This window comes from Uranotaenia lowii, chromosome 1 (assembly GCF_029784155.1).
Source record: "Uranotaenia lowii strain MFRU-FL chromosome 1, ASM2978415v1, whole genome shotgun sequence".
NCBI classification, from domain to species: Eukaryota; Metazoa; Arthropoda; class Insecta; order Diptera; family Culicidae; genus Uranotaenia; species Uranotaenia lowii.
Genome location: NC_073691.1, coordinates 59449420 through 59475686, shown reverse-complemented (window position 1 = coordinate 59475686; position 26267 = coordinate 59449420). Strand labels below are relative to the sequence as shown.

The 26267-nt window shown below is 35.7% G+C and overlaps 2 protein-coding genes across 3 annotated transcripts in view; one reads left to right on the top strand and one right to left on the bottom strand.

Moving 5' to 3' along the window:
- The window catches only part of LOC129737982 (uncharacterized), a 368340-nt gene extending 351678 nt beyond the window's left edge, over positions 1–16662 (bottom strand). The window contains exon 1 of one of the 2 annotated variants that reach the window (XM_055729166.1): positions 16014–16662. The gene's annotated coding sequence lies outside the window, so the exon portion shown is untranslated. The remainder of the gene's footprint in view (positions 1–16013) is intronic. The other variant, XM_055729159.1, reaches the window with a different exon arrangement.
- Positions 16663–17719: 1057 nt separating this feature from the next.
- LOC129760410 (uncharacterized) lies at positions 17720–24642 on the top strand. The gene is made up of 4 exons (XM_055758064.1): positions 17720–17933; positions 18096–18295; positions 18372–18792; positions 20078–24642. The coding sequence occupies exons 1-4, from the start codon at positions 17720–17722 to the stop codon at positions 24640–24642; spliced, it is 5400 nt and encodes a 1799-aa protein (XP_055614039.1).
- The last annotated feature ends 1625 nt before the right edge of the window (positions 24643–26267 follow it).

The window sequence follows — 26267 nt, the reverse complement described above, 5'->3', positions numbered from 1 at the left end:
TTGATCTACCAGACTTATAAACAAATTAAAAAAATTAACCATAGATGAAAGCAAACTTCATATTTTGTTTCTAGAGGCTTCATTAAAAAATTTAGCTCAATTTAGGCTTAGGACCACTTTTCTAAATTTACTTGTTTAAGATTTTATTAATGACACTTTACCATTTTGTGGCATTCGTGTCTTCTCTTAAGTTACAAGTTCATACGAAAACTTTTAATGAGTACTTCAAAATGAATAATCATATAGTTACAAATATAATTTGTTTTTATTTTTTTTTGTGTTGTTAGACAAAAAATCATAGTTAGAAAATAAGTCACCAAAACCCCCCCATGAGTCGGTTCTTCCTACGGCCCTGGCGTCAGACCATTTTGGGTAGGGAAAAAGAACAGTTCAGGTTCCGGGAACAGTAAAAACCAAAGAGGATTTGTATTTTGTCTATTGCCTTTATTACAACTTTCCCGCTTAATAATAAACCAAATAACAAAAAAAAATGAATAACTGGCATCTTCATAGCGATGGATAAATTGTCAGTGTTCCAAAACCCAGAAAAGCTGGCAACAAGTCTACTTTTGAAGCGCTCAGTATCATCTATCTAAATATATTATCATCAAGCATTTTCAGGCTCAATGAAACCATGAAAACTATAGTCAAAAGTATGAACGTTCAGGAGTTTTCAAACAAATGCTAAAAAATTTTGAATACTTTTCTTAAAACTTCAAAAAAAATTGCTTGCATTGAATAACGAATAGATAATAAAATCGCGAATTAGTTTTGCTTTGATCTTATTTTTTTCAGGCAAATATTACACATTATTAAATAAAAAATTGTGTTTGGGGATAAAGTTGATTTTTTTTATATTGAATCTAGTTGCCGAACACGATTAGAATTTAATGTTTTAAAACTTTTACTAGAAGTTTAAAAAAAAACTTCACATAACTCCACTCTTATTTTACGTTTGATAAATTCCCTCATTTCCTGACTACAAAATAAAGCAAATTGAGCTACCATTTACTGCCATTTTTCGAAGAGTGGAACCACTTTTTTTCACAATTTTGACTTCTTAGCATATAACCTCCCGGAACAAAAATTAATTATTATTTAATTAGAAATCTAGGTTCATAAGAAAAAGTTTCAGTGCCAAAAAAGGTGAAAACAGACTTTTACTAGGTTTTTTGATAACTGGATCACACTGTGCTGCTTAATCATCATTTCAAGATGACCAACAGTGATGAGATTCATAGATAGTTTTTGAGTTATGTTACAGATAACAAAAAAAGTACTTAAACTTTGATTCAAATATCTGAGCCTGCATAAAAGGAGTTTGAAATCCTTTTTTTGCATATTGAAGGTAAATAAGTTTACTATCGGTAATCTGGACTAGCTTTTAGCTCCTCTCGAGCAGAATTCTTCCTATTCTAAGATTAGTAACTCTATTGTACAGTGTGATGCGTAAAATTATTCAATAATTTAAACATTACTGTTATAGTAAAGTTACAATAACTTCTTCAATTTTCAACAAACTTTGAAAAATAAAATAATGAACGCCCATAGAAGGTCAAGTTTTTCTATTTTTTCTTCGACTTTAAAACTGTTAATAAAATAAAAAAATGCGTTTTTTTATTATAAATGCACTTATATCAAGAATACTGTTAACCACACGCAAAAAATAATGTTGACACGTTTGCTAACAATAGAAATTTTAAATTGCAAGTTGAACTTTTTTGCTGATGGTACTTTGCTATTTTTTCAATTTTTTATTTTCTAAAGCAAAACTCAAAAACTGTTCTTCTGTAATTTTTTTATTGCATATCATTTTTGGATTCAGAGCCAGATTTCACATTCAAAGTGATTTTTGGTTTAGTAAGTTCATGGTCGTAGGAACGGTGAGTGGGGGGGGGGGGTCTGAAGTTCCCAAAATGCAAATTGAAATGTTCTTCTCAAAACTCAAAATTTCCAATTTCCTAATCAAAATTTTACGAACGACTAAAATGATTCAAGAGTAAAAATCTCGAGAGAACTAAAGCCAAAACCTCTTATTATTATTCCAGTAAAGTTTTTCAAAAAGTTTCTCGCTTGTTGATTGAAATTTAGCCCCGAAAATCGAATTTTAATGTAATACGATAAGCTTGCCAGATTGCCCGGATGTAGCCCGATTTTGTTCACTTTATTTGCAAAATTCAACGGAAAAATTTAATAGAGAAGCATTTCGTTTTCAATGGTTTAAGGTGGACGTGAGTAGTCAATCAAGCCAAACTAAGCTTTATTTGCAATATTCAAGAGAAATTTGATTTTATTTATTAGAATTATGTTTTTTGCGTCCCAATTTTTTTAGTAAATTTCATCAAAACTAACATCAACGATATTTTGGAAACTTAAAAGACGATTTTAAATTGACTGACGTGTTTAAAAAAATTGTTCTAAAAGTTTATTTCTTTGGCCCAAGAATATCTGGAAAGCTAAGATTAGAATTATTCCGGATATTGTGGTTTCAAACTTGCTTAAAACCATTAAATATCGATGTCTGTAATCTAATCAATTTCTTTGATTTTTTTCAGTAAAAACCTGATTCGAACCTTGGATTTCTACTCTCAACTAGATGCATTTTCCACATTTGACGAAAATGGCAACTATTGAAACATTATAACTTTTAATTCTTTAGCAGAATTGGAACTTAAGATAGTTTCATTATGATGATCCAGAATTGTAAAATCTGAATTCCAGAAGTGGTTGATAGTTAAATTAAATTATTATTTAAAACTAAGATTAAATAACCGTTAACCTGATCATAAAATGAGGTTCCAAAGCAAAATTCAGATCCGGAATGGAAATTAAAAATTCAGTTTCAGCTTTAAGTTAAGTTTAATAACCAAGATAAAGAATATCAAAGAGAGAATTTCATGAGGGGTTCTAATTGCAGGAGATCGTAGTTTCATAGTTCTAATTCTAGATTCAAAATATATTCAAACAATGTCAGCTTGGAAAAACAGACCAAAAACAATCACAAATATAAAATTAAATTTGGATTCATTTTGATGATTTTGTTCTTTGAAAAATCTTGATTTAATTTTTTTTTAAATATTGACAGGATTCTAATTATGCAATATATTATTAATGACAAATTTATATTGGCCAAACAACTTGTACTTAATCTTCAAGCAAAAATTAAGCTGTAAATTCCTTCATTGGGTTGGTGTTTGACGATATTTATATTGTAAATTATTTCAACAAAGTTTCAAACTAAAATCTTAAATTTTAATCGAGGTTAAAAGCGTAGAAAAAAAACTGAATTGAACTGCAAATCTAATCTCTTACTTAAATTTCTGAATATTTTTGATAGAAAGGAATTTGCTTATTCTCTGCTTATGTAAGAATTCATTAAAAGTTTTTCTCTTAAATGAAACCTTGGAATTCCATTATTTATTTTTTCAATCTTAATTTAAAAAAAATTGCCACTTCTTGAACCTCATTTCAAAAGTAAGGATTCAAAAAACAACATTACTATTATTGTTAAAATTAACAAGAGCTAAACCTTCACATTTTTCAATTTTCTTTATGTATGAATTTCTCAAGCAAATATTTTATAGGAAAAATGTTGTCACTAACCCCCTCCATCCCCCCCCCTCCCCATAAGTCGGTTCTTCATACGGCCCAGAGTCAGTTTGAAAATGCTGTCAACTAGTGAAATTATTCCTTAAAACTTCAAAATTTCCATTCTCAAGCATATATGCACCAAGACTCCTTCTAAAATTGATATTAACTCGAAGAATTTTGATGAAAACTGTGCTTGAACTGAAATTCCCACAAAAAGGCACAAATTTGATGATTTCCATCCTAGACAGAATAAAGTTTTGGGTTGAGGGACAAAAGTCACAATTTATCATAAAACTATTTTTTTCTCCCTTTAAAAATCAGAAAATTGATTTACTAACTTAACTTCTGTAGTTTGCAGAACCGTGATTAAAAATTGATCATTTTAAAATTTTCTTCAAAAATTAACCCTTTTCGTGAAAATTTGTAGTCAAAAATATTTTTAATCAAAACATTTGGAGTTATTATCAATTTTTGAAGGAATCTTCATAAATCAGAATATTTCAAGTTTGAGGGAACTATTATGAGTGAATATTTTAAAAACTCGCTCTGGAATAATGTGTGCAATATTTTTTTTTAATAGCTCTTTCATTGGATAGGAGAAAGGCTCCTCTATGATATCTCAAATTTCCAGAAATGCCGATTTATTTTCCTTGAAATCGTACTTTTAAATCTCACCGAGATGCCACATAAGTTGAGGGGCAAGGCCCGATTGAGGGTGGGTGGCGGTCCCCCGACGATAGGTGGCACTCGAGGAGAAAAAAAAATAGAAAGTGAGCGAAATAAGAATAGTACCACTATGTGTTTTGCCTGTTAAAATATGAATGATTGAAAATCACCAAATTTTTCTTCAACTTACAATTTGTTTTGATTTGTTTAACGGATAAATCAATCATAAGTTTACTTTTTTCGGACTTTGCAATTGGCGTTGAGGACCAAAAATATGAAAAAAGGGTGCGAAATAAGAATAGTACCACTTGTGTTTTTCAACATAAACAAGATTATGTCTAAAAATTTACTGTGTAGAAGTAAATAATAATGCTTCTACGAATTATTTGAATAGATAACTGCATTTTAAGGAGTTTTCTAGAAATTCAAAGGTTTTCAAAGGTTTTGAAAGGGGGTTTTAAGAGATTTTCTTCTAAAACTAAAGAATTTGATATTTGAGCTGTAGTTCTTTACCAAACTACTTACTTTCTTCATTAAAATGACGTGAAATGATCAAACAATCAATCTGGGTTTATTGTGAATCAGAAAAAAAACAGGTTGGTTTTCAAAAACGAAGATTTATTTTGGTAAACCTAAATTTTTCCAGTTTCAAGTCATAGATGGCAGCACTATCTTGAAGTTAAAGCCAAATATAGTCTCAATATTGGTTTTCCAGATTTATTTAGGCCCATATTCATTTTTTCGAGGCAGTTTTCCAACACATTTTCGTTAAAGTTCACGCTGCAGAAAGCTTTTCCGGATTTTCAAAAAATCACCAGCAACAAGAATGTGCAATCGCTAAAATACCTGCTCATCTCTACTTTCAATTCAATTGTAAAACATACCAATAATACTGCTAGCCGTCTGGTCCATCAAGCTCCATCGGAAAGTACAACATTATTCTGATTATCGGTCCAAAAAATCCAGAAATTTTAGTGATCTCGGAATTTCCAAGGCATTCATACGTACCAAGTACTCATTTCTTAACCAAAATCATCCACCACACCAGAATCGATCCAGGATAATCGAAAATGGGCATAAGTTCGGTTTAATTGCAAGATAGTGCTGCCCTCTTTGACATAAAACTAGATAAATTATGTTTGACTATTCAAAAACATTAGTATTTTTGAATTTGTAGCCTGTCTTTTGGTTCAAACTCATATCTATGTTTCATCACTTTGCATCATACTAATGAATTTTAATAAACAAATCAAGCAGTTTGATAAAGTATTATAGTTATATAGCAAATTTTAAAGTTAGTGCTAATCATCTACCGCTCATTGATTATTGTATGTGATGAGTAAGTTCACAGAAAAGTTATGTTTTTATCATGTTTTTTGGGAATTGTATGTTTGTAGTTTGTTATTTCTTATTCCTAACAGCAGAGAAAATGTGCAATCATGGATAATTTAGGTTCAGTAAAAAAATCGCAATGAGGGCTCCTAGGGGAGGAAACTTTTCGAGGCCCTAGCTTATTCAAAGTTTAGCGACAAAATTAGTCTGATAGCAACTTTTGTGTTTCGGAGTTAGGAAGAAAGATCAACTATGATCTAGAAAAGATTTTTTTCAATGGTCAGTTCTCAATTTACTACCAATAAATCCTTCTAAAACGAAAGCGATATTGTTCAGTAAATTAAAAAAACCTATACCAAAGCCTACACTATTTTTCAACAACTCTGAGATATCATTTTACGATCACGTTGAAAACCTAGGGATCATTTTCGAAAGTAATCTTTCTTGGAACCGTTTTATTTCAGCTCAGTGTGGAAAAATCTATGATTCTTTGAAGAAACTAAATTTAACTACTAAATATTTAGATGTCCATACAAAACTAAAACTTTTCAAATGTTATATATATCCGTTATTTATTTATGGTTCATTTACTTATTCTAATGCAGCTTCTTACGATTTAAACAGACTTCGTGTAGCCTTAAACGCCTGTTGTAGGTATGTTTTCAATCTTTCAAGATATGATCGTGTGACACACTTCCAAAGTAAATTAATTGGTTGCTCTTTTGATCGATTTTATGATTACAGAACGTGTTTATCCATATACAGAATACTTAAGACTAGTAAACCATCTTATCTACGATCTATACTAGTAACATTTAATAATTCTCGCACCAACAGCCTTGTTGTCCCGGTACACAACTCATCATACATGAATAAATCGTTCTTCGTTAGAGGTATAGTTGTCTGGAACTCTTTACCTATTTTAATTAAATTAGCACTTTCGGAATCAGATTTCAAAAGGAGGCTACTGTCAAGCTTAGCAAGTAAGGGTAAAATCAGCAATAAAGTTAGTTAGTTTAGTTTTTCTATCGAACACCTCAGAAACGTTAAATAATCTACAAGTTACGTCACATTGTAACAATATAAAAAGATGTGTTATCTTAAGTTACAAGGATTAATAAACTATGAAAAAAAAAATTAAAATGCTAACGATAAGTGAAAGAATTTATTAGCAACTAGCAAATAAGCGATTTTGTGCCTAACACTGCATATCCCATATCCTATCACAAGACAAAGCAGGATGGAAACAATCAGCCAGCAAGGATAATGTCGAATGACTATATTTCGATATTCATCTTATTTTATATCAACATAAAAATAATTTAGTACTCGTAGGATGTTAAAATATCTTAAAATTGCTTAAAAAGTACATGCAAGAATAATTAAACTATTTCCCCCTTTGATAGTATCGTGTCAAGATTATAACTCAATCAGATAGGATATTGATCACTGAAAAAGACAAAAATTTGAGTTTTGAGCTTTCATACAATGTTTGTTGTCTTGTACTCAAACTTTTACGTATGGTTTCCATTCTACCCGATCAGAAGAGAAAACCAAATTCTATCAAGATGAGAAATTTTGATATTCATTTTTTTTCTATAAAAAAATGCGATATAATTTAGTACTCGTAAGATGTTCAAATATCTCAAATTATAAAAAAGCATAACTAAATTATATCACGTCTTGATAGCGTCATGTCAAGAATATATCTCAATGGGATAGGATTTAGACCACAAAAAAGTATTATCCTTGCATACAAGCTTGTTTGCAGTGCTTGTCTTACATTTTTCCATTTGTTCCAATGTTGAATAGCCTCATGACTTTGTACTCAAACTTTCAAGCATTGTTTCCTACTTGAACTATTATCGAACAGTTTGGGTACCAGCCAGGAGATTCCACAGAACCATTTCAATAAAAGCGTTCGAAGCAGGCAAATTGAGGTAGGAAAAATAGTTGTTTCTATCAAATGAGATATGGATTATTTTACGAATTCATTTTTAAGATTAAACTTTAATTTAAAGCTTCAGAGTTTAGAATCATTGCATGGAAATAAAAAACATTACCCGATCAGGAGGGAAAAACTAAATTATATCAAGATGAGATATTTTGATACTAATTTTTTCCTATCTAAATGAGTTATTATTAAGTACTCGTAGGATGTTAAAATATCTCAAATTATATCAAAAAATCTACACGATCATAGCTAAATTATATCAATTTTAGATATACTCCTTTCAAGATTATATTTAGTTCAGATAGCATAGTTTGATATTGGCCAGAACAAAACCTATCAAAATTATAACTGATCAAGATATGAATGCTTCGAGATAAATTACTAGAGGAATGTCAATAAACCATCCCGATCAGAAGAGCGTATAAAAATAATAACTCAAACATATTTGAACGAGATATTTATATCTTCTTCAGTTAGAATTTTGTTCTCATAATTTTCGACATTAAGTTTCTTGAATCTGGGTAATATCTTATTTTGATTGACATTCTTGAATAGGATTGAACTCACTTTCAACGATAAAGAATTTGTTTCAAATAGTTATAAAATATTATATTCGTATCTTATTTTGATATGCAAATATCTTTCCATGAAACACGGACATCAAAGTCAACGGCCCAAACCGTACTTTAATAAATTAATTTTGCTCAACCGATTCATAAAGTTGAATCCAAATTTTGGGAAACCAAAAATGGAGCATGGTTTTAGCAAATAATGTGGGTAATTTACATTCCACTAGAAAGACTTCTCGAAGCATGCATATCACGATAAGTTATAATTTTGATAGGTTTTGTTCTGCCTAATATCAAACTATCCTATCTGAACGAGATATAATCTTGATCGGAGCATATCAAAAACTGATATAATTTAGCTATGATCGTATAGATTTTTTGATATAATTTCAGATATTTTAACATCCTACGAGTACTGAATTATAACTCATTTAGATAGAAAATAAATTAGTATCAAAATATCTCATCTTAATATAATTTTGTTTTCCCCTCCTGATCGGGATATTATTTGCTGAAACCATGTTCCATTTTTGGTTTCCCAAAAATTGGATCCAATTTTTAGGATCTGTTGAGCGAATTTCATTGATGTTCGGTTTGGGCCGTTGACTTCGATGTCCGTGTTTCAGAAAAAGTTGTACATATATCAAAATAAGATATAATTGTTTATGTTTATTTATTAAGGATATATGGGCCGAGCCCGTCATCCGAACTACTTAAAATTATCTTACATAGAGTTGATTTCTTAAATATAACACATAGAGCTTCTTGATTGTCGGGATGCTTAAATTGAGATCTATTACACTGTTGATATTATTCACCTCCCTCATAAAACGGAAAGCTGGTTCGTTGCGGCTGGAATTCGTCCTGCGATGGTCAAGCGCATATCGCCTGCGTCACCTTAATGTCAAAGTGCTTGTGTTCGCTGTCAAGCGGGAACATAAAAACGTTGAGTCCACCATGCCTCTATCTACCTTAAGAAAAAAGGTTAAATCATTTATGCGGTGCCGACTTTCTAACAGGTCCAAATCAAGCAGGTAACATAAATGTTTATATTCCGGTAAACTCTCTCCACAGGCAAGATTCCTCACTGCAAATTTGACGAAACGCTTCTGAACAGCTTTCATTCGGTTTATGTGTGTTTGGTACATGGGCCTCTAAACTGTACTCGCAAAATCGAACCTCGATCGCACTAAGCTAACGTATAAGCTTTTGATGGTGTATGGGTCCTTCAATTCTCCAGCGAAACGTTTCACGACTCCGAACAAAGCGAGTCCATCTGCTACTACACTGCTGATGTGATCCCTGAAACTCAATCCAGAATCCAATTTGATGCCTAAATCCTTAATACAGACTCTTGCAATACTTTCGCCACTTAGGGAATACGTAAACTGGATCGGTGTACTGCTTCGTGTAAAAGATATTTCTGCGCATTTTGAATTGTTTACTTTCAGCTTGGTTCTGATTATAAACTCAGAGAACACATTCATATCATTCTGAAGTTTTCTAAAATCTTCTATCCTTTTTACTGGCAAAAATAGTTTCACATCATCTGCGTAAATCAAAACGAAAGCATCCGAAAGGGAGTCCGGCAAATTATTCATAAGAAGAATGAAAAGCATAGGTCCCAAGTGACTGCCTTGAGGCATTCCGGAAGACGTTTCAAAGGGTGCCGAGCACACAGAATTTACAGACACGTACTGTTGTCTATTCGCCAAATAAGACTCGATCCTAGGTAGGATGTTACCTCCAATACCGATTCGCGCTGATGCATCCAAAATTTCGTTGATTCCTGCTACATCAAAGGCCTTCGACATGTCGGTGTAGATGCAGTCCACTTGGAATCCCTTGACCATCCAATCTAATACGCGAGTGGTGAACTCGCAAAGATTTGTGACCACCGATCTTTTTCTGAAGAATCCGTGCTGATGGGGAGAAATTTTATTCTCTACCGCTGGGTATAGCCGATGATAAACCAACTTCTCAAAAAATTTTGGCAAAGCAGATAATATTGCTACACCCCTGTAATTTTCTGCAATATTACTGGATCCCTTTTTGTGGATGGGAGTAACTCGCGACAATTTCCAAACAAACGGGAATAATCCCGAATGTAACGATGAATTGAACAGAAGAGCCAAAGGACGTGCCAACTCATTGCAGAAAGCCTTTAAAAATCTGTTTGGTATTCCGTCAGGACCAGATGATTTACCTGCATCTAGCCTTTTCAAACCTGCCTCTATTTCCTCTAAGTTCAAACAAATATCGTGTATGACAGGATCGATGGGCATCATTATTCGACCGGAAGCTTCCGTTGTTTGATAGTTCGTTTTGAAAAACTCAGCAAAAAGCTGCGCTGTACTTTGTGAGTCCGTCGACATATTGTTTTGATACTTCACGTTCGTTAATTTTCTTTTATTCTTCTTTTAAGAGTTGACAAATTTCCAAAATTGCTTTGGGTTGGACTTAATTTCCCGTTCGACTCTCGCAATGTAAGCCGAGTAAGCCTCTCGGTGGGCCTCTTTGAAAAGGCCGAAGATCACTATAATCATTTTATTTTGGGTTATCATGTTTCATTCTTCCTTTACTATGATAAGTTTACTGCGGTTCGTTAAATTATTAAAAACTACAAAAAATACTCTTATGGTAAAGTAGCCATAACTTCTTCAATTTTCATCCGATTTTGATAAAAAATCACTTGAAATCTTTGTTTTAAATTAACATTTAAGCGCAGAAGAAAATCAAATTTTTGAAATGTTACCATCGAGTCTAAAACTTTCCCTAAAACAAATTTTTCTCTAAAAAAAATGCGTTTTTTATAATTTTTTTCTATCATAAAGTCACTAATATCAACAATACTGTTGATCATACACAAAAACAGTGTTCAAATGATCGATAGAAAATTTATTCACCTTCAATATGCAAAAGAGGGATTTCAAATTACTGTTATGCCGTCTGAGATATTTTCATCTAAGTAAAAGAACTTTTTTTATTTTTCCAAAATTTCATATTTGGAGCATATCTCAAAAACGGTTCTACTGAGATTTTTTTGAATTTCATTTTCGAATTCAGCGCCCGATTTTACATTAAAAATGACCTTCAGTTTACAAAGTTCAAATGCTGTAAACTAGTGTAATTATTCATTTTAATTACAATCCTTTCCTTCATTTTAAATGGAAAGATTGGTAAAAAATTCCGCTGTAATATTTTGAATTCAGGGCCGTATCAAGCTTTCGGAAAGCTTTCCATATACCGTCCCATAGGAAACATAATATTTTAAACATATAAAGGAATTGTAAACGAGATCAGTATATTACAAGATTATCCAATTTCGTACGGGCTTGTTCACATATTCAATTTAAAAATTTTGGAATGTAGTTATCCTAACCGGTTAGACGAAAATCTTAAAAAAAACCAGTTTTAACCAAATTTGTTCACAGTACTTACAAAATCACACTAAAAACTGGAGTTGAGTTATTATAATTTTTAAGTTTTTAATGGAAATCTGGCAAGCTAAGTATATTGAATTGAAATTAGAATTATGTCTGACGACTTCAAGCAATAATTGTTAATATATCAAGTGAAAATGATAGATATTAACATGTTTTTCTTTTCATGATTAATTGCAGATTTTTGAAAGCAGATAAAAAAGATGATAAACAGAATAAATATATCCAAAATGACTATTGGGAAAAACATTGAAATCGCTATAGAAATACAGATAGAAGAGTTCATGAGTAAAACTTTAAAGCGGATTGAATTCAGAACCACAATTCAGTGTCTTGAATAAAAATAAAAATTTCAAATCAAGATTTCAGAAACAGATAACAAAGGAATTAGTTATTCTAAATTAAAGAAAAAAGTAGCAAACATGGCCAAATCAGGAATTGGAAAATTTATAATCTAAATCCAAATACTTTCTTTCAATTTCATATCTTTAGAAAACAAAAAAAAATCATGCAATTTATTTGAATTTGAAAAAATTATGCGGATTATTTAAGATTTTGTATGAAGAACAAGATTCTTTTAAGATCAAATATCGTATAACAGAATCTTTTGTCAAATAGTTCTTCTAAATGTGACAAAATATACAAAACACAGAATCATAATTCTGGAAGAAGATAAGATAAAAATCATAATCTTATTTAAAGAATTACTCAATGAAGTTCGCAGTTCTACTATGAGTATGTTTTTATGATAAACAATAATTTGAGATCGATCAACTAGAAAATAATATGCTGATTTCCGATTGTTAACTTAAACTTGGGTTAAAATGGTTGGAAAAGTTCCATTGAGATTTTCAAATCCCAGATTGAAATTGGAATGGATAATCAATTGAGTAGGGGAGAGTGAGGATACTTAATCCCTTAGAATGTCTTGTAAAAATCAAATGCTCAAGAAAAATTTGCCAAAAAGAACAAAACAACAATGCTGTTATCTCAAAACATTTTAAAAATTTGATATTTTGAGTTATTGAACTTCGTTCGAAAAATTTAACAAAATGTGATTTGAATATCTTTTTTTATTGTTTTAAAATTAAAAAAAAATGAAAAATGAAAAAATGAAAAATGAATTTTATAATGCCGAATCATCAAAGAAAAGGTAAACTTCCAATTTTTTTAGAAGAAGTTTTTCAAAATGTTTGTTATGGGTATAATTGATCCCTAGAGCCCATACAGATACATTTTTCTTCTGAATTGATCGTGATCATTGGTTTTTATTAAATTACTGACAACTGTTAAAACGCTAATGTTTATCCAGTAATTATATGTTAAAAAGGACTAGAAATACTGAATTTATCTGAAAACTAGAAAATTGCGCCTGAAAGTATGCAATGCATCTAGGGTAGTAGACATACTTTTAGAATTCTCTTTGTCTGATACTTACAAACTGTTAAATGAAAGCTTATATGGCAAAAAAAAGCCACCGGATTTTTCTAGACTTTAGTCTAGGGTCAGGACACCCTGAAAAAAGGATCAAGTCTATTTTAGTAAAGGATCAAACGTCCTGTAAAATATCACAATTTTTCTAGTCTCCCGAAAATGCATCTAGTTTATTTATGAGTTCAATCATCGTTCCAACTTTTGAAGCATATAAACTTGAAACTACACGCTATCAGAAAATGCAAAAGACGACGAGTTGCTAAATTTCTTCAACAAGATATAATAGAAATAAGGGGATCAAGTATCCCCATTCTCCACTATGGTCGATTTGACTACAGTACTTTTTAATATTTAATTTTTCAAAATCAATTGCTTATTGAAAAAAAGGTGTAGAGTGTTTCAACTTACGCAAATTTTAATAATGATCGAAATACTAACAATAATTTTGCATTTTTCATACTATTTATTATTTATCATTATTCATACGAATGCTTACAATGTGAGCATTCCAGATTGTTCGGTTTTATTATTATTCTCTAGCCCATGTTATTCTAGCTGTCGTAAAAATCGTAAATTTTTTAAATGTGGAAAAATATATCATCAAATATTAATGATTGATTTGCTAGTAACTCCTCAAATATTTTCTTCATTCAGTAAGTTGGAGTGAGTATTATGTATTGTAGGCATCCCAGATTTCCCGGACATAAATGTGTATTTCAAAGTAAAATGGACTGGACAAGTACAGCAAACTATGATCTGGCTCAAAAACAAAACTCAAATTAGTCTACATTTCTTCAGCTTTCTTAATCTTAACTGTTTTTTGATACTTTAAAAAAAGATTTGAACAATGAGTGTTGAAAAGTTTCGATAAAAAATGATTATTTGAATTGTTTGGTGTTGTTCACTTTGTTGTAGATTTTTTTGTTCGAATAATCACTGGATGCTTGATTTGTTCGGATTTTGTGTAGAAAATTCAAACAAAATTTCCAGATTTTGCTAGGTTTTGAACTGATTCACCCAGCCAATAAAAATGTGGTAAAAATTCTGAAATTCTTATTCTAGGGACCCCTTAACTAATATTATAGTGAGACTTATAGTTATATGTTTTCACTGGGGAATCTCCATATATAAATTTTTTTTTTCATATGATCACATGCACCAAAAATCGATGTACAAACTGGTCATTATTGATTTAAATGATAGTTTTTCTAGTTAAAAGAATCAGATTTAAGATACTTTTACAAAAGAAAGAAAATGAACTGGTGATCCACAAGCTTTTATGCATTAAAACCACTTGAAACTTACAATTTATTTATCTGTGAAAAACGAGCAACTGTCGTAAATATTGTTCTGTGCCCTAACATTGATTTTCTTCCAAACTTCATATTGAGATTAATAAGCAAAACAAAAGTATCAATTGATTTAAAAAGCAATCAGGTTTCATTTTCAAATATATTTAAGTAACAAATCACATGGTTAAAAAATATTTATTCAATGAATCCCTCATCTTCTTTACTTAAATTCAAAGTAATTTTATTTTGCGGATTAGAAAACGCGAGCAACGTGTTACTTTGTTCTACTTTTTGTTTCATATCATACCCTCAGAAAAGGGAAAGAACATATTTCTTACTCATCTGATTGAATATAAGAATATATTTCTAAATTGATCCAAGTTGATGGCGTTAAATTATCTTTAGTCGAAACTGGATCAAAAAGTTTGACACTTATACAGCATTCTTTCAAATCCAACTTTTTGAAAAAAAGAATGGTAACAAATTATTTCGAAATATTATATTTTTATGAAACAAAATTTATAAACCCAACTTAAATTTTTCTATTATTGCCAAATCTCTTGCCACTTAAATTCCCCAACAAAATTGTCAACTCGATACTTTATTTTGGATGTGAAATTCTTCTGATTCCTGGACCGATATCCGTGAGTTCTAGTCCTAGAGTAAATATCGAACACCGTTCCACCGGATAAGTTTTTCAATAACTGATTGCCAGCTGCATAGTTCACATAAAGTCGCGAATAACAGAACGACTAATTTCTCAAACATATCAGAATTATGAATTTTTTACACAGTTTGTAACTTGGGATGCAAAATTGTAGTTTGGAACATTTTAATTTTATTTATTTGGATCCCTACAACCGGCGTGGCTCCAGAGAGTAACTCATCTGAACGGTGCGGGGAATGCATTCAATATATCCTCAAAGCCTTGTCATTGGAACGATGTGTAGTAAATGTGTTACTTGAAAGATTTAGATAATGTAGGTAAAAACATCAACTTGAGTTTTTTTTATATATCGTTAATACCTCATAATTTTCTAAATAATTAAATAAAATCAATGTAAGAAGTAATTTTTACATTTTTGAACAGTTTTTCAAAATAAAAATATAGTAAATTTTTGTTGTTTAATAGATTTTTTTTGTTTGTTTTTGATTTTGAAGTCCTTTAAATTCAGTAGGTCCTATACAACGTTTCATATTTATTTTGACAAATTTGAATTTGAAATTTCTTTAAAAAAATTCTGTTTTGAAATTTTTCTTTTGTTTATTTTTGGTAGTTCTTGAGATTTTTTAAATCGTTTTTTATGTTTAGTTAAAATCAATCTTCTTAATTTTCTGGACCTTCGAATCATTTCAATTTAAACAAATTTTTTAATTTGAAAAATTAATCTTTTTAATAAGGTGTACGTTCAAATACTCAAATAATTGATCAACTCCTTTAAAACATCTATGTTAAAGGCCTGCTAAGGCTTTAACAAGAAATTAGTCTTCTGCTGTTTGAGTTCTTTTGAAAATAATTGGTCAATTTCCGATTATTTTCTATGGACCTCAAACAGAAGAAAACTTATTTCATTTAAAAGCCTCAGCTGGCTTTTGGCATAGATATTATCAAAGTTAGTTTTCATCATAGTCGTATGCAATCGTTTTCAACATTATTATCAAAATTTTAAGAAATAATTAATTTCAGATATAATACAAAGTAAAATTTTCTTAGAAAATTATTTAGACCAACCTCCAATATTGACGTACCATTTCAATTCTTCCAAACATCAACGATGTATACACTTGTTCATTTCTTCTAATTTCATTCACGTAGAACTAGATCTTTCATTTCAGAATCACTTTAATTTACCATATAATATTTTATTTTTATCTTTCAGCACACATCAGCACGCCAATATCACGATGCAACTAACCGTTTACTCGCTTCACTTCAACTGAGGTCACCGAAAAAATTCTCGTTTGCTTTACTCGGCATCCACTATGAAGGAATAAAAAGTAAACCAATGCTGAAACGTTTCCCAACTGGGTTTTCACATTCATTTATTCACAAAATTTTCTATCCAATCTGAAGATGAAGATTTGTTTCGCTTGACACTTGGAATAACATTTCAAAACACTTGTTTTCCCTAAATCACATCATCATCCTCGAGATACCCCAACGCCCTCAGAAAGAAACGACCGAAAGCACGACGAACCTTTTTCTCGTGTTTTCCCCCCAAAAATCGTAGTAACAACGCACATTATCCATCCACAGCAGAAGCTACGATGCTGAACGAAAGCGACGACCGCGACGACGACGACTCAAGGAAAGATCGCGCGAGTCGAAAAAACCGGGCGCCCAAAAGTAGACTAACCGTCAAGCATGGCGAAGAGTTACTAGGCTGGCTGCTGACTTTGGCCTGCAGCTTCGCCCCGGATTGGGGGCCATATCAAAACAGAATCCGAACGGGATCTGATCTCGCTTGTCGTTCCTGTGGAGCACGAAGAGAGAGCCGATGTTCGGCAAAGGCTCGGGAAATCTTCGTTTCCACTAAGAGAGAGACTCTGAATGGAACATCCGGAACCGGTGTACCGGATTTTTTGGCGGGAACCGAAAAATGGGAGAGTGTACAACTTTACTACTCACTTGGGAGCAAAACATGAAAGAAAAGCGGCGAAAAATCAGGAGAGGGAGGAAAAACATTTATGTGGTTTTTCCTTAGGATTGGTGTTATTTTATTGGATGATGTTATTTATTTGCGGGCTCCTCTCCAAGACGAAGGTGGGCTAAATGGACGGAGGCAACCGGGGGGGAAGTCTTAAGAAAATTATGTACCCATCTATGTTTTCTCTCGGAGGCAAGCTCTCTGCTCCAGCTATCATCAATGGCCAGAAACGGAACGGGGGAGCTTTCTTGCTGCTGCTGGGAGGATCTCCCTGAGGTGGGAGTTTTGTGCGATGCGTGATACTTATGGGTGGGGAAAAGTAAGTGTGACACGATGTGCCTGTCCGTGGGAGGTTGCATTTGCTGCTGCTTGTTTGAAGGAAATATGAAAAATTACTTTGGAAATGAAACGAGGGCTGAAAACCATATCGGATGGGAGGGGGGTGGGGAGAGAGTAACTTGCACAAGCGACCGTGGGAAAGTGAGAAATCTTCGCGAAATTCAGTATGGACAGATAATTTCTCGCCATTTTACACAAGCTTTTGGAGCACTATACAAAACAATTCACATACCTACCAGCTGACTTGGTGTGCTTTGCTACACCTTCCAAAAAAAAAAAAATGAAATTTGTTAAAATTATTGAAATTAAGCTTTATTTCTTGGGCAGCACTTTAAACCAAAATTTCAACATAATTTATAAGAAAACGCTTCAAAAAGAGAGCTGCAACTGAAGTTTCAAATTTCAGTATTTACAAAGATGATGTTGGAGGATGAACCACCCTAATCGCAGAATGCAGCCATCTGCGGCTACCAATGAAAACTGGCGAACAGTGATGTCGGACTTCAGGGTACAAGCGTTAAACGGATCATCAAAGCGCGGGAATTTCAACACTAGAGAAGATCACCCACCGATCTTGCTCTCCCAAGACTACGGCGTAGTCAGTCGCGATCGGATAACCGAGCACAGAAGGTCACGGGGAACCTCTGCAAAACCCCAAGCATTTTGTAATTAGTGTTAAGCAATAAATGTAGTGTAGTATAATAAATGTGTTTTTTAGTAATAAAATGTGTCTAGCTTAAATAAAAGTGTTGTGCTTAAAATTATACGTCGGTGTATTTGATTATTGGTCCGGAGTTGACCTGAACCCCGAACAAACTCAACACAAGGCACTACTAAGCCGTGGCATCAATCCGCACTTCTGAAGGCAGAAGGGGAAGAGCGGCTACACTGCAGGATCCAGGAGTGGTCCAAAGGTCATCTAAGGTCATACGATTGCCACACGGGTACGTCAACATCCCCCAACATTGGTCCTTCGAACCGGATGACGCCGGTCAAACCCGTCCCTGGCAAACGGAACAAAGGATCGGTTAAACAAAGACGAAGGACTTCGCTTTGTTAGGGCTCCGCCATCGCGACTATCGCCATTTTCGACGCCGATGTAGCGTCTGGACATCTGCACTACTGCACTTCTGCACATTATCGGGATACCTGCGAGGACGTTGTGGACAGAACCTGCGCCAAAAAAGGGTTTCTCAGGTAAAGTAGAACCTTACTTCGTATATGTTCTGTCGAAGCGTCCAATATTTCAACCCACTAACACCGATTTTCGACCATCGGCTATTGTGATCCATCGGTTCCTGCCTGGAGGAACATTGACCAAAGGTTGGCCAATAACATCCGGAACAACGTTACGGGACGTCCGTACTTCAAGCGACAACTACAACGCATGTGCATGGTGGCCTTTTCCACAAAGGCTGGACGGCCATTTTGAAGATCGTTACCGGTTCCAAATTGCATGCATCTGGTCTCGGATTCGGAGGCGAGCGGTCGACAAGGGCATCGCGGAACGTTATTTCCTTCTAGGTAAATACACAAAATAATAGATATGTCCTGTCGAAGCTAGTTCCTTTGGATCCTACACTAAATAAAAAATCATCCCTTCCACGAATTGTATTGTACAAATCAACTTTGCGAGCATTCCCTGGATCTCCACCCACGCATTACTCTGGTTTTGTTGGTTTATTGCGGCATCAAAAGGTCTCAAAGGTGAGAGCTTGGTATATGTCCTGTCGAAGCAGGACTCTGTTGGATACTACATTCTGGTTTATACTCCCAATCCCACTGGCTAAACAATTTGCGAGAATTCTACGTTTCGACTTTGGCAATTGGCAATACTTGGGTCACTTCGGCATGCTGCGGATCTGTTAGTTTTCCTAGGTAAATAAAACTAGACAGATATTGTATATGTTCACCGAAGCGGACCTGTATACGTGAAACTACATCATTGCCCTTCCTTTCTTTCGGAATCATCTTACGTTTGCTGAGCGCCATCTGACGAGCTGTTTCCCGAAGCACCTGATAACTATTTGTTGGGTTTGATTGACTGGGTCAATCACAATGCCATCATCTTCAGCATCAGCTTCGGCCAAGAAGCAGCCTTCTTTGAAGGTTCTTCAAACCAAACTAAAGGGATTGCAAACATCGTTCAACAACATTGAGCACTACGTCCAAAACTTCCCAGAGTCGGTCTCCGTCCATCAGATTTTGGTCCGTCTTGAGAAACTGGAGGAGTTATGGGATAAAGTTTCAGAAACATCTTGTGAGATTGAGAGCCACGACGAATTCTTGAGTGATGTAGAGGTCTTTACGAAAGAACGGTCAGATTTTGAAAATCGTTTTTTTGAAGTCAAAGCTTTTCTAATCGAAAGGCAAAGGGAGCAGTTTAACTCAACAGTCGACGAAATCTCCATGCGACATTCAGATTCGGCATTACCTGCAGCAGGTGAACACGTTCGTTTGCCTCAAATAAAGCTGCAAACCTTCAACGGGAACGTGGACGATTGGCTGAGTTTTAGGGATCTCTTCACTTCATTGATCCACTTGAAGCACGATTTACCCGAGGTGGAAAAACTACATTACTTGAAAGGATGCCTGGAAGGGGAGGCTAAATCGCTAATAGATCCTCTCAAGGTTACTAAGGCTAACTATCAGATAGCCTGGGATTTATTAAACAAACGCTAAAACAATAGTAAGGTTCTTCGAAAGCGCCAGGTTCATGCTCTCTTGAAACTACCGTCTCTATCCAAGGAATCAGCTACTGAGCTACATGGGTTACTTGAGAATTTCGAACGCATTGTTTACACCTTAGATCAACTTCTTCAACCCGTTGATTATAAGGATCTTTTGTTGGTGGAAATTTTTGGCTCTTGTTTAGATCCCCACACGAGGCGTGGATGGGAAGAATACTCCGCATCTCACGAGCAGGACACAGTCAAATCTCTCACCGAATTTGTCCAGAGAAGAATAAGGGTATTGGAGTCTTTGCCTGGAAGAGTGGTTCTAGACAATAGACAAGATTCGCAGAACACTTTTAGGAAAAGGCAACCACTAACGCGTACTAGCTACAACGTAACTCAAAATTCGTTCCCGAAATGTCCGGCTTGCTCTGAAAATCATTGGCTTCATCTCTGCTCAGCTTTCCAACAAATGTCAGTTGCTAACAGGGAGTCTTTGGTCCGAAACAACAACCTTTGTCGCAACTGCTTTCGCCAAGGTCATCGTGCAAATGAATGCTCATCGAAATATTCGTGCAGGAAATGTAAGGCTAGGCACCATACCATGGTGTGTTTTAGAGCGGAAAACATGAATGAAAACAACAAGGGCAAACAGCAGGTCGAACGTCATCAATCAGAAAACTCGTCAAGGCTCGCCGAAGTAGCAGGAACTTCGTCCAGGACCACTATTTCTAACGTTGCTGCATCTGAAGCTGTTACTTCTGGCGCGATTGAAAAAAGGTCCACCAAGGTTTTATTGGCAACAGCTGTTATTATGATGGAGGATAATTTGGGAATTCGTTATCCAGCCCGTGCACTACTGGATTCAGGATCTGAATGCAATTTCGCAACTGAACGTTTAGCTCAACGGATGAATGTTGCAAGGGAGCGACACAATATTTCGGTGCTTGGTATCGGCGATTCTTCCACCAAGGTCAAACACAAATTTCGAGCTACCGTCCACTCGAGAGTTTCTGGCTACAATCAAATTTTGGAATTTTTGGTACTCCCAAAGGTAACAGCAAATCTCCCGTCTCAATCCGTACACATATCGAACTGGAATATTCCTCCCGAAATTCAGTTGGCTGACCCGACCTTCTTCAAATCGAATGGAATCGATCTTGTCTTGGGAATTCCTGCATTCTTCAGCTTTTTCACGTCTGGAAACAAAATGCCCATTGGAGATGGGCTACCGATGTTGACTGAATCTGTGTTCGGATGGGTAGTGTCAGGCGAAGTGGAATCTACTGGAAGTTTGAGTTACTTAGGATGCAACTTGGCAATATCAAAGAATCTGGATGAACTTTTAGAGCGGTTTTGGTCCTGCGAGGAAGTAGGAGCCTCTCATAACTATTCTCCGGAGGAAGCGCTTTGTGAGGCACATTTTGAGCGCACTGTCCGTCGTGGTTCAGACGGACGCTACACGGTAACACTTCCCAAGAACGAGCACACTTTCTCAGAACTTGGTGATTCAAGGGAGATCGCACTGAAAAGGTTTCAGAGTCTCGAGAGACGATTGTTGAGGGATGGAGATATTCGGCAACAATATACCGACTTCATGCGAGAATATGAAAATTGCGGACACATGCAGAAGGTGGAGGCAAGTGGTTTGGATCACAATCGGTGCTATCTACCACATCATCCCGTGGTGAAAGAGACCAGCACAACGACGAAGCTGAGGGTCGTTTTCGACGCTTCATGTGCGACAACATCGGGACGGTCCCTAAATGACGCTCTACTGGTAGGGCCCGTTATTCAGCAGGATTTAAGGGCAATTGTCATGCGTTGCCGAATTCGACCGGTCATGATAGTGGCGGACATCGAAAAGATGTTTCGTCAGATTTGGATGGACCCCAATGACTCACCACTCCAAAGCATTCTTTGGAGATCTACTCCCGAACACGAGATTGAAATCTTCGAGCTAGGTACTGTAACGTACGGAACGAAACCGGCACCATTCCTTGCCACGCGGGTGCTGAAACAACTTTGTTGTGACGAGGGTCGCAATTTTCCATTGGCAGCAGAGGCAATCGAGAATGACACATACATGGATGATGTCATTTCCGGAGCTGAGGATATCCAAACGGCTAAGGCGAAGGTTAATCAACTTATTTCTATGACGGCTAGAGGAGGTTTCAAATTGCGAAAATTTGCTTCAAATCAACCACAAGTTTTGGAAGGGTTACCGGAGGAAGATTTGGCGGTATCTGAAATCACTTGGGATCAAGATCCGGCAATCAAGGCACTCGGGCTCACTTGGCTGCCTAACTCAGACTGTTTTAGGTTTCAATTCGACATTCCAATACTCTACAAAGATGGACTCACGAAACGGAAGGTTCTCTCGATCATCGCCACTCTTTTTGACCCTCTCGGACTTTTGGGTGCCTCGATTACCACAGCAAAAATATTCATGCAGCGCTTGTGGACACTGCGCGACTCGGAAGGGGAACGGTTGGATTGGGATGTCTTACTTCCCCCCGGAGTGATCGAGGAATGGGCTCAATATCATCGACATCTACCTGCATTAAATGAGATACGAGTTCCACGATGCGTTGTCACTCCGAAAGCAGCCCGAACGGAGCTCCATTGCTTCTCCGATGCCTCCGAGAAGGCCTATGGCGGCTGTTTATACTTACGGAATACGGATAGGGATGGAAATGTAACGGTCAATCTTCTATCATCGAAATCGAAAGTGGCGCCTTTGAAGACCCAATCCTTACCTCGGCTGGAATTGTGTGGAGCATTAATTACAGCAGAGTTAGCAAAAAAGGTCCTCGAAGCGATAGGAAAGCTCGATAACATTCACTTCTGGTCAGATTCTACGTGCACTCTTCGATGGCTCGAATCTCCTCCTGCTACCTGGACAACATTTGTAGCTAATCGCGTGGCAAAAATTCAGGGAATTTCGGATGGCTACATTTGGAAGCATGTTCCAGGAAAACAAAACCCTGCTGACTTAATTTCCCGGGGAATCAGTCCTGACAATCTACTTTCAAATAAATTATGGTGGGAAGGTCCAGAGTGGCTTAAATCAACCCCGGAGCATTGGCCAAAACTAGAATCTTCTAAACTACCTGAGGAGCCTGGGGAATTACGGAATGTTCATGTTTCTACTAAAAACCTTTCATTCATCAACGAATTTATTTCAAAATATTCGACCTTTTTGAAACTTATTCGTGCAACAGCCTACTGGCTACGATTAATTGAATCATTTCGTCAACCGAAAGAGAACATGAAGAAGGGATTTCTTTCAGTCCAAGAGCTACATGATGCAGAAATGACTATCATCAAAAGGATCCAGAATGAATCATTCCACGAAGAGCTGAAGCAGTTACGACTATCGAAACCGGTCCCTCGAAGCTCTCCATTGCGGTGGTTTAATCCCAAGGTCACTCCCGACGGAGTTCTTCGAATTGGCGGCAGGTTATCACACTCGGACGAGTCCTTTGACGCGATGCATCCTATGGTTCTCCCGGCTAAGCACCCTTTCACGGAAATGTTATTTGCTCATCACCACGAAGCCTTATTGCATGCAGGCCCACAACTCCTTTTGAGCACTATTCGCCAACGGTATTGGCCACTTGGTGGAAGGCATGTTGTCAGAAAGGTAGTCCACAAATGTCAGCGATGTTTCCGAGCTAGGCCTCAAATTCTCCAGCAGCAGATGGGAGATCTCCCGAGGTCCAGAGTTATCGTTTCAAGACCTTTCACAAAATGCGGCGTGGATTATTTTGGTCCGGTATTCCTAAAGGCTGGACGTCGAAATGCAGCTATCAAAACTTACGTCGCAGTTTTTGTGTGTATGACCACAAAGGCGGTCCATCTCGAACTGGTCGGTGATCTCTCAACTGAGAGATTTCTACAAGCGTTGCGGCGAATGATAGGCAGGCGAGGCAAGGTTTCGGATATGTACTCCGACAATGGTACGAATTTTGTTGGGGCGAGAAACCAGTTACGAGAACTATTTGCCCAGCTGAAAAATAAGCAACACAACGAGACGGTTTCGAAGGTATTGGCAGCGGATGGAGTGCAATGGCATTTTAACCCTCCAAGTGCCCCACATTTTGGCGGTTTGTGGGAAGCCGCGGTTCGATCCGCAAAGTATCACATTTTGCGTGTTGTAGGTGGAAATGCTATGGATCGAGAAGATTTTGAAACTTTATTGATACAAGTAGAAGCATGTTTGAATTCTCGGCCTTTAACTGCCATGTCAGATGATCCAACAGAATTAGAACCTTTAACACCAGGGCATTTTATAGCAGGCGGGCCGCTTCAATCACTACCAGAACCAGAGTATGGACAGGTGCAATTGAATAGGTTGAGTAGGTGGCAATTGGTACAACGGAGAGTTCAGGATATTTGGAAACGATGGAGGTTGGAATACTTGTCACAGCTGCAGAGTAGAACGAAGAATTGGAGTTCACCAGAAAAAATAATCGTTGGAAAATTGGTCATAGTGGTTGACGAAAATCAGCCACCGATGCGGTGGAAAATGGCAAGGATAAAGGAGTTACACCCAGGAGATGATGGCGTGGTGCGAGTTGTAACCGTCAAAACAGCAAATGGATCCTTGAAGCGACCGGTTGCAAAATTGTGCCTATTGCCATCTCCAGAAGAAGCAGATGCGGAATTAGTCGAGAACAAAGAGTCTCGCCTATAAGATCCAGTTCGTCGAAAGGGAGTTTCTTTTATCTCTTTTCAGAAGTCTCCAGCAACTTCAGGGTGGGCGAGGATGTTGGAGGATGAACCACCCTAATCGCAGAATGCAGCCATCTGCGGCTACCAATGAAAACTGGCGAACAGTGATGTCGGACTTCAGGGTACAAGCGTTAAACGGATCATCAAAGCGCGGGAATTTCAACACTAGAGAAGATCACCCACCGATCTTGCTCTCCCAAGACTACGGCGTAGTCAGTCGCGATCGGATAACCGAGCACAGAAGGTCACGGGGAACCTCTGCAAAACCCCAAGCATTTTGTAATTAGTGTTAAGCAATAAATGTAGTGTAGTATAATAAATGTGTTTTTTAGTAATAAAATGTGTCTAGCTTAAATAAAAGTGTTGTGCTTAAAATTATACGTCGGTGTATTTGATTATTGGTCCGGAGTTGACCTGAACCCCGAACAAACTCAACACAAGGCACTACTAAGCCGTGGCATCAATCCGCACTTCTGAAGGCAGAAGGGGAAGAGCGGCTACACTGCAGGATCCAAGAGTGGTCCAAAGGTCATCTAAGGTCATACGATTGCCACACGGGTACGTCAACATCCCCCAACAGATGATTTAATGATATTTTCTTAAAAATGATCTCTAATTTAAATTTTCAAGATCTGAAATTTTCACTCTGTTTATAAGTTTCATTGAGTTTATAACGATGACAAAATGTATGTTTCAATGATATGGACATCCAGCCCTTTCCTTTTTCAATGCAAGAAGTGCTCACGAACTACTATTAAATCATTCTCCTAAATCTAAATGACGTAACATTTCGTTTTTTTGGTCTGATAAGTTTTCAAATTATGCCAAATATAATATGAATGAAGACTTGCCTCTTTTATTCCGACTCCACCCAGAAATTATTCGTACGCAAACAACCTCTTTTCCTGTTGCTTGATAAGTTCTCGATTTATGCCAAAATCTTTTGTCATAATTTGTCATTCGATTGAATCACAGCAATTTTCTCTTTTTTTCAACTTAGTGACCTTTTATATGTTGATTGACAATCGATTTTAAAGCAAATTCTCAAAAATTGAATTAATCGAAACAAAATCTGTCATGCTTCGACGGTGCTATGAAGATTTTTTTTAAAATGTTCATGTACACATCACACAAAACCATAAAATGGTGAATTTTGCGCCGAGAAAGGTCACAGTTTTCAAATTTTCTTTCGCTCTTATCTTATAATTTAAATCTTAATCACAATTCGGACACACCGGGGCAAGTGCAAACGGATTTTACCATAGTTGAATATATATAAATCTAAAAAAAATATGTAAATCTTTAAAACCAATCAATTTTGTAACATAACTGAATCAGTTCTCAACAAACTCTTGTTGAAAGTAAAATATGCAAATTTGTTGCCAAAAGATATTTCTAAGTTAACATTTGTCCCGTTTATGAATGCAAGTGAAAACACAATGCATTTCCTTTACTTGTTAATCGATGCGGGCTTGTTTAAGGGGGGGTAGGGTCTAACACTTTCAAAAAAACGATTTTTTTATTTTTTTATTTTCTTATTGTAAAACATTTCAAGAATGTTGTGTCAAATTTTCAAGTCAATTGAAG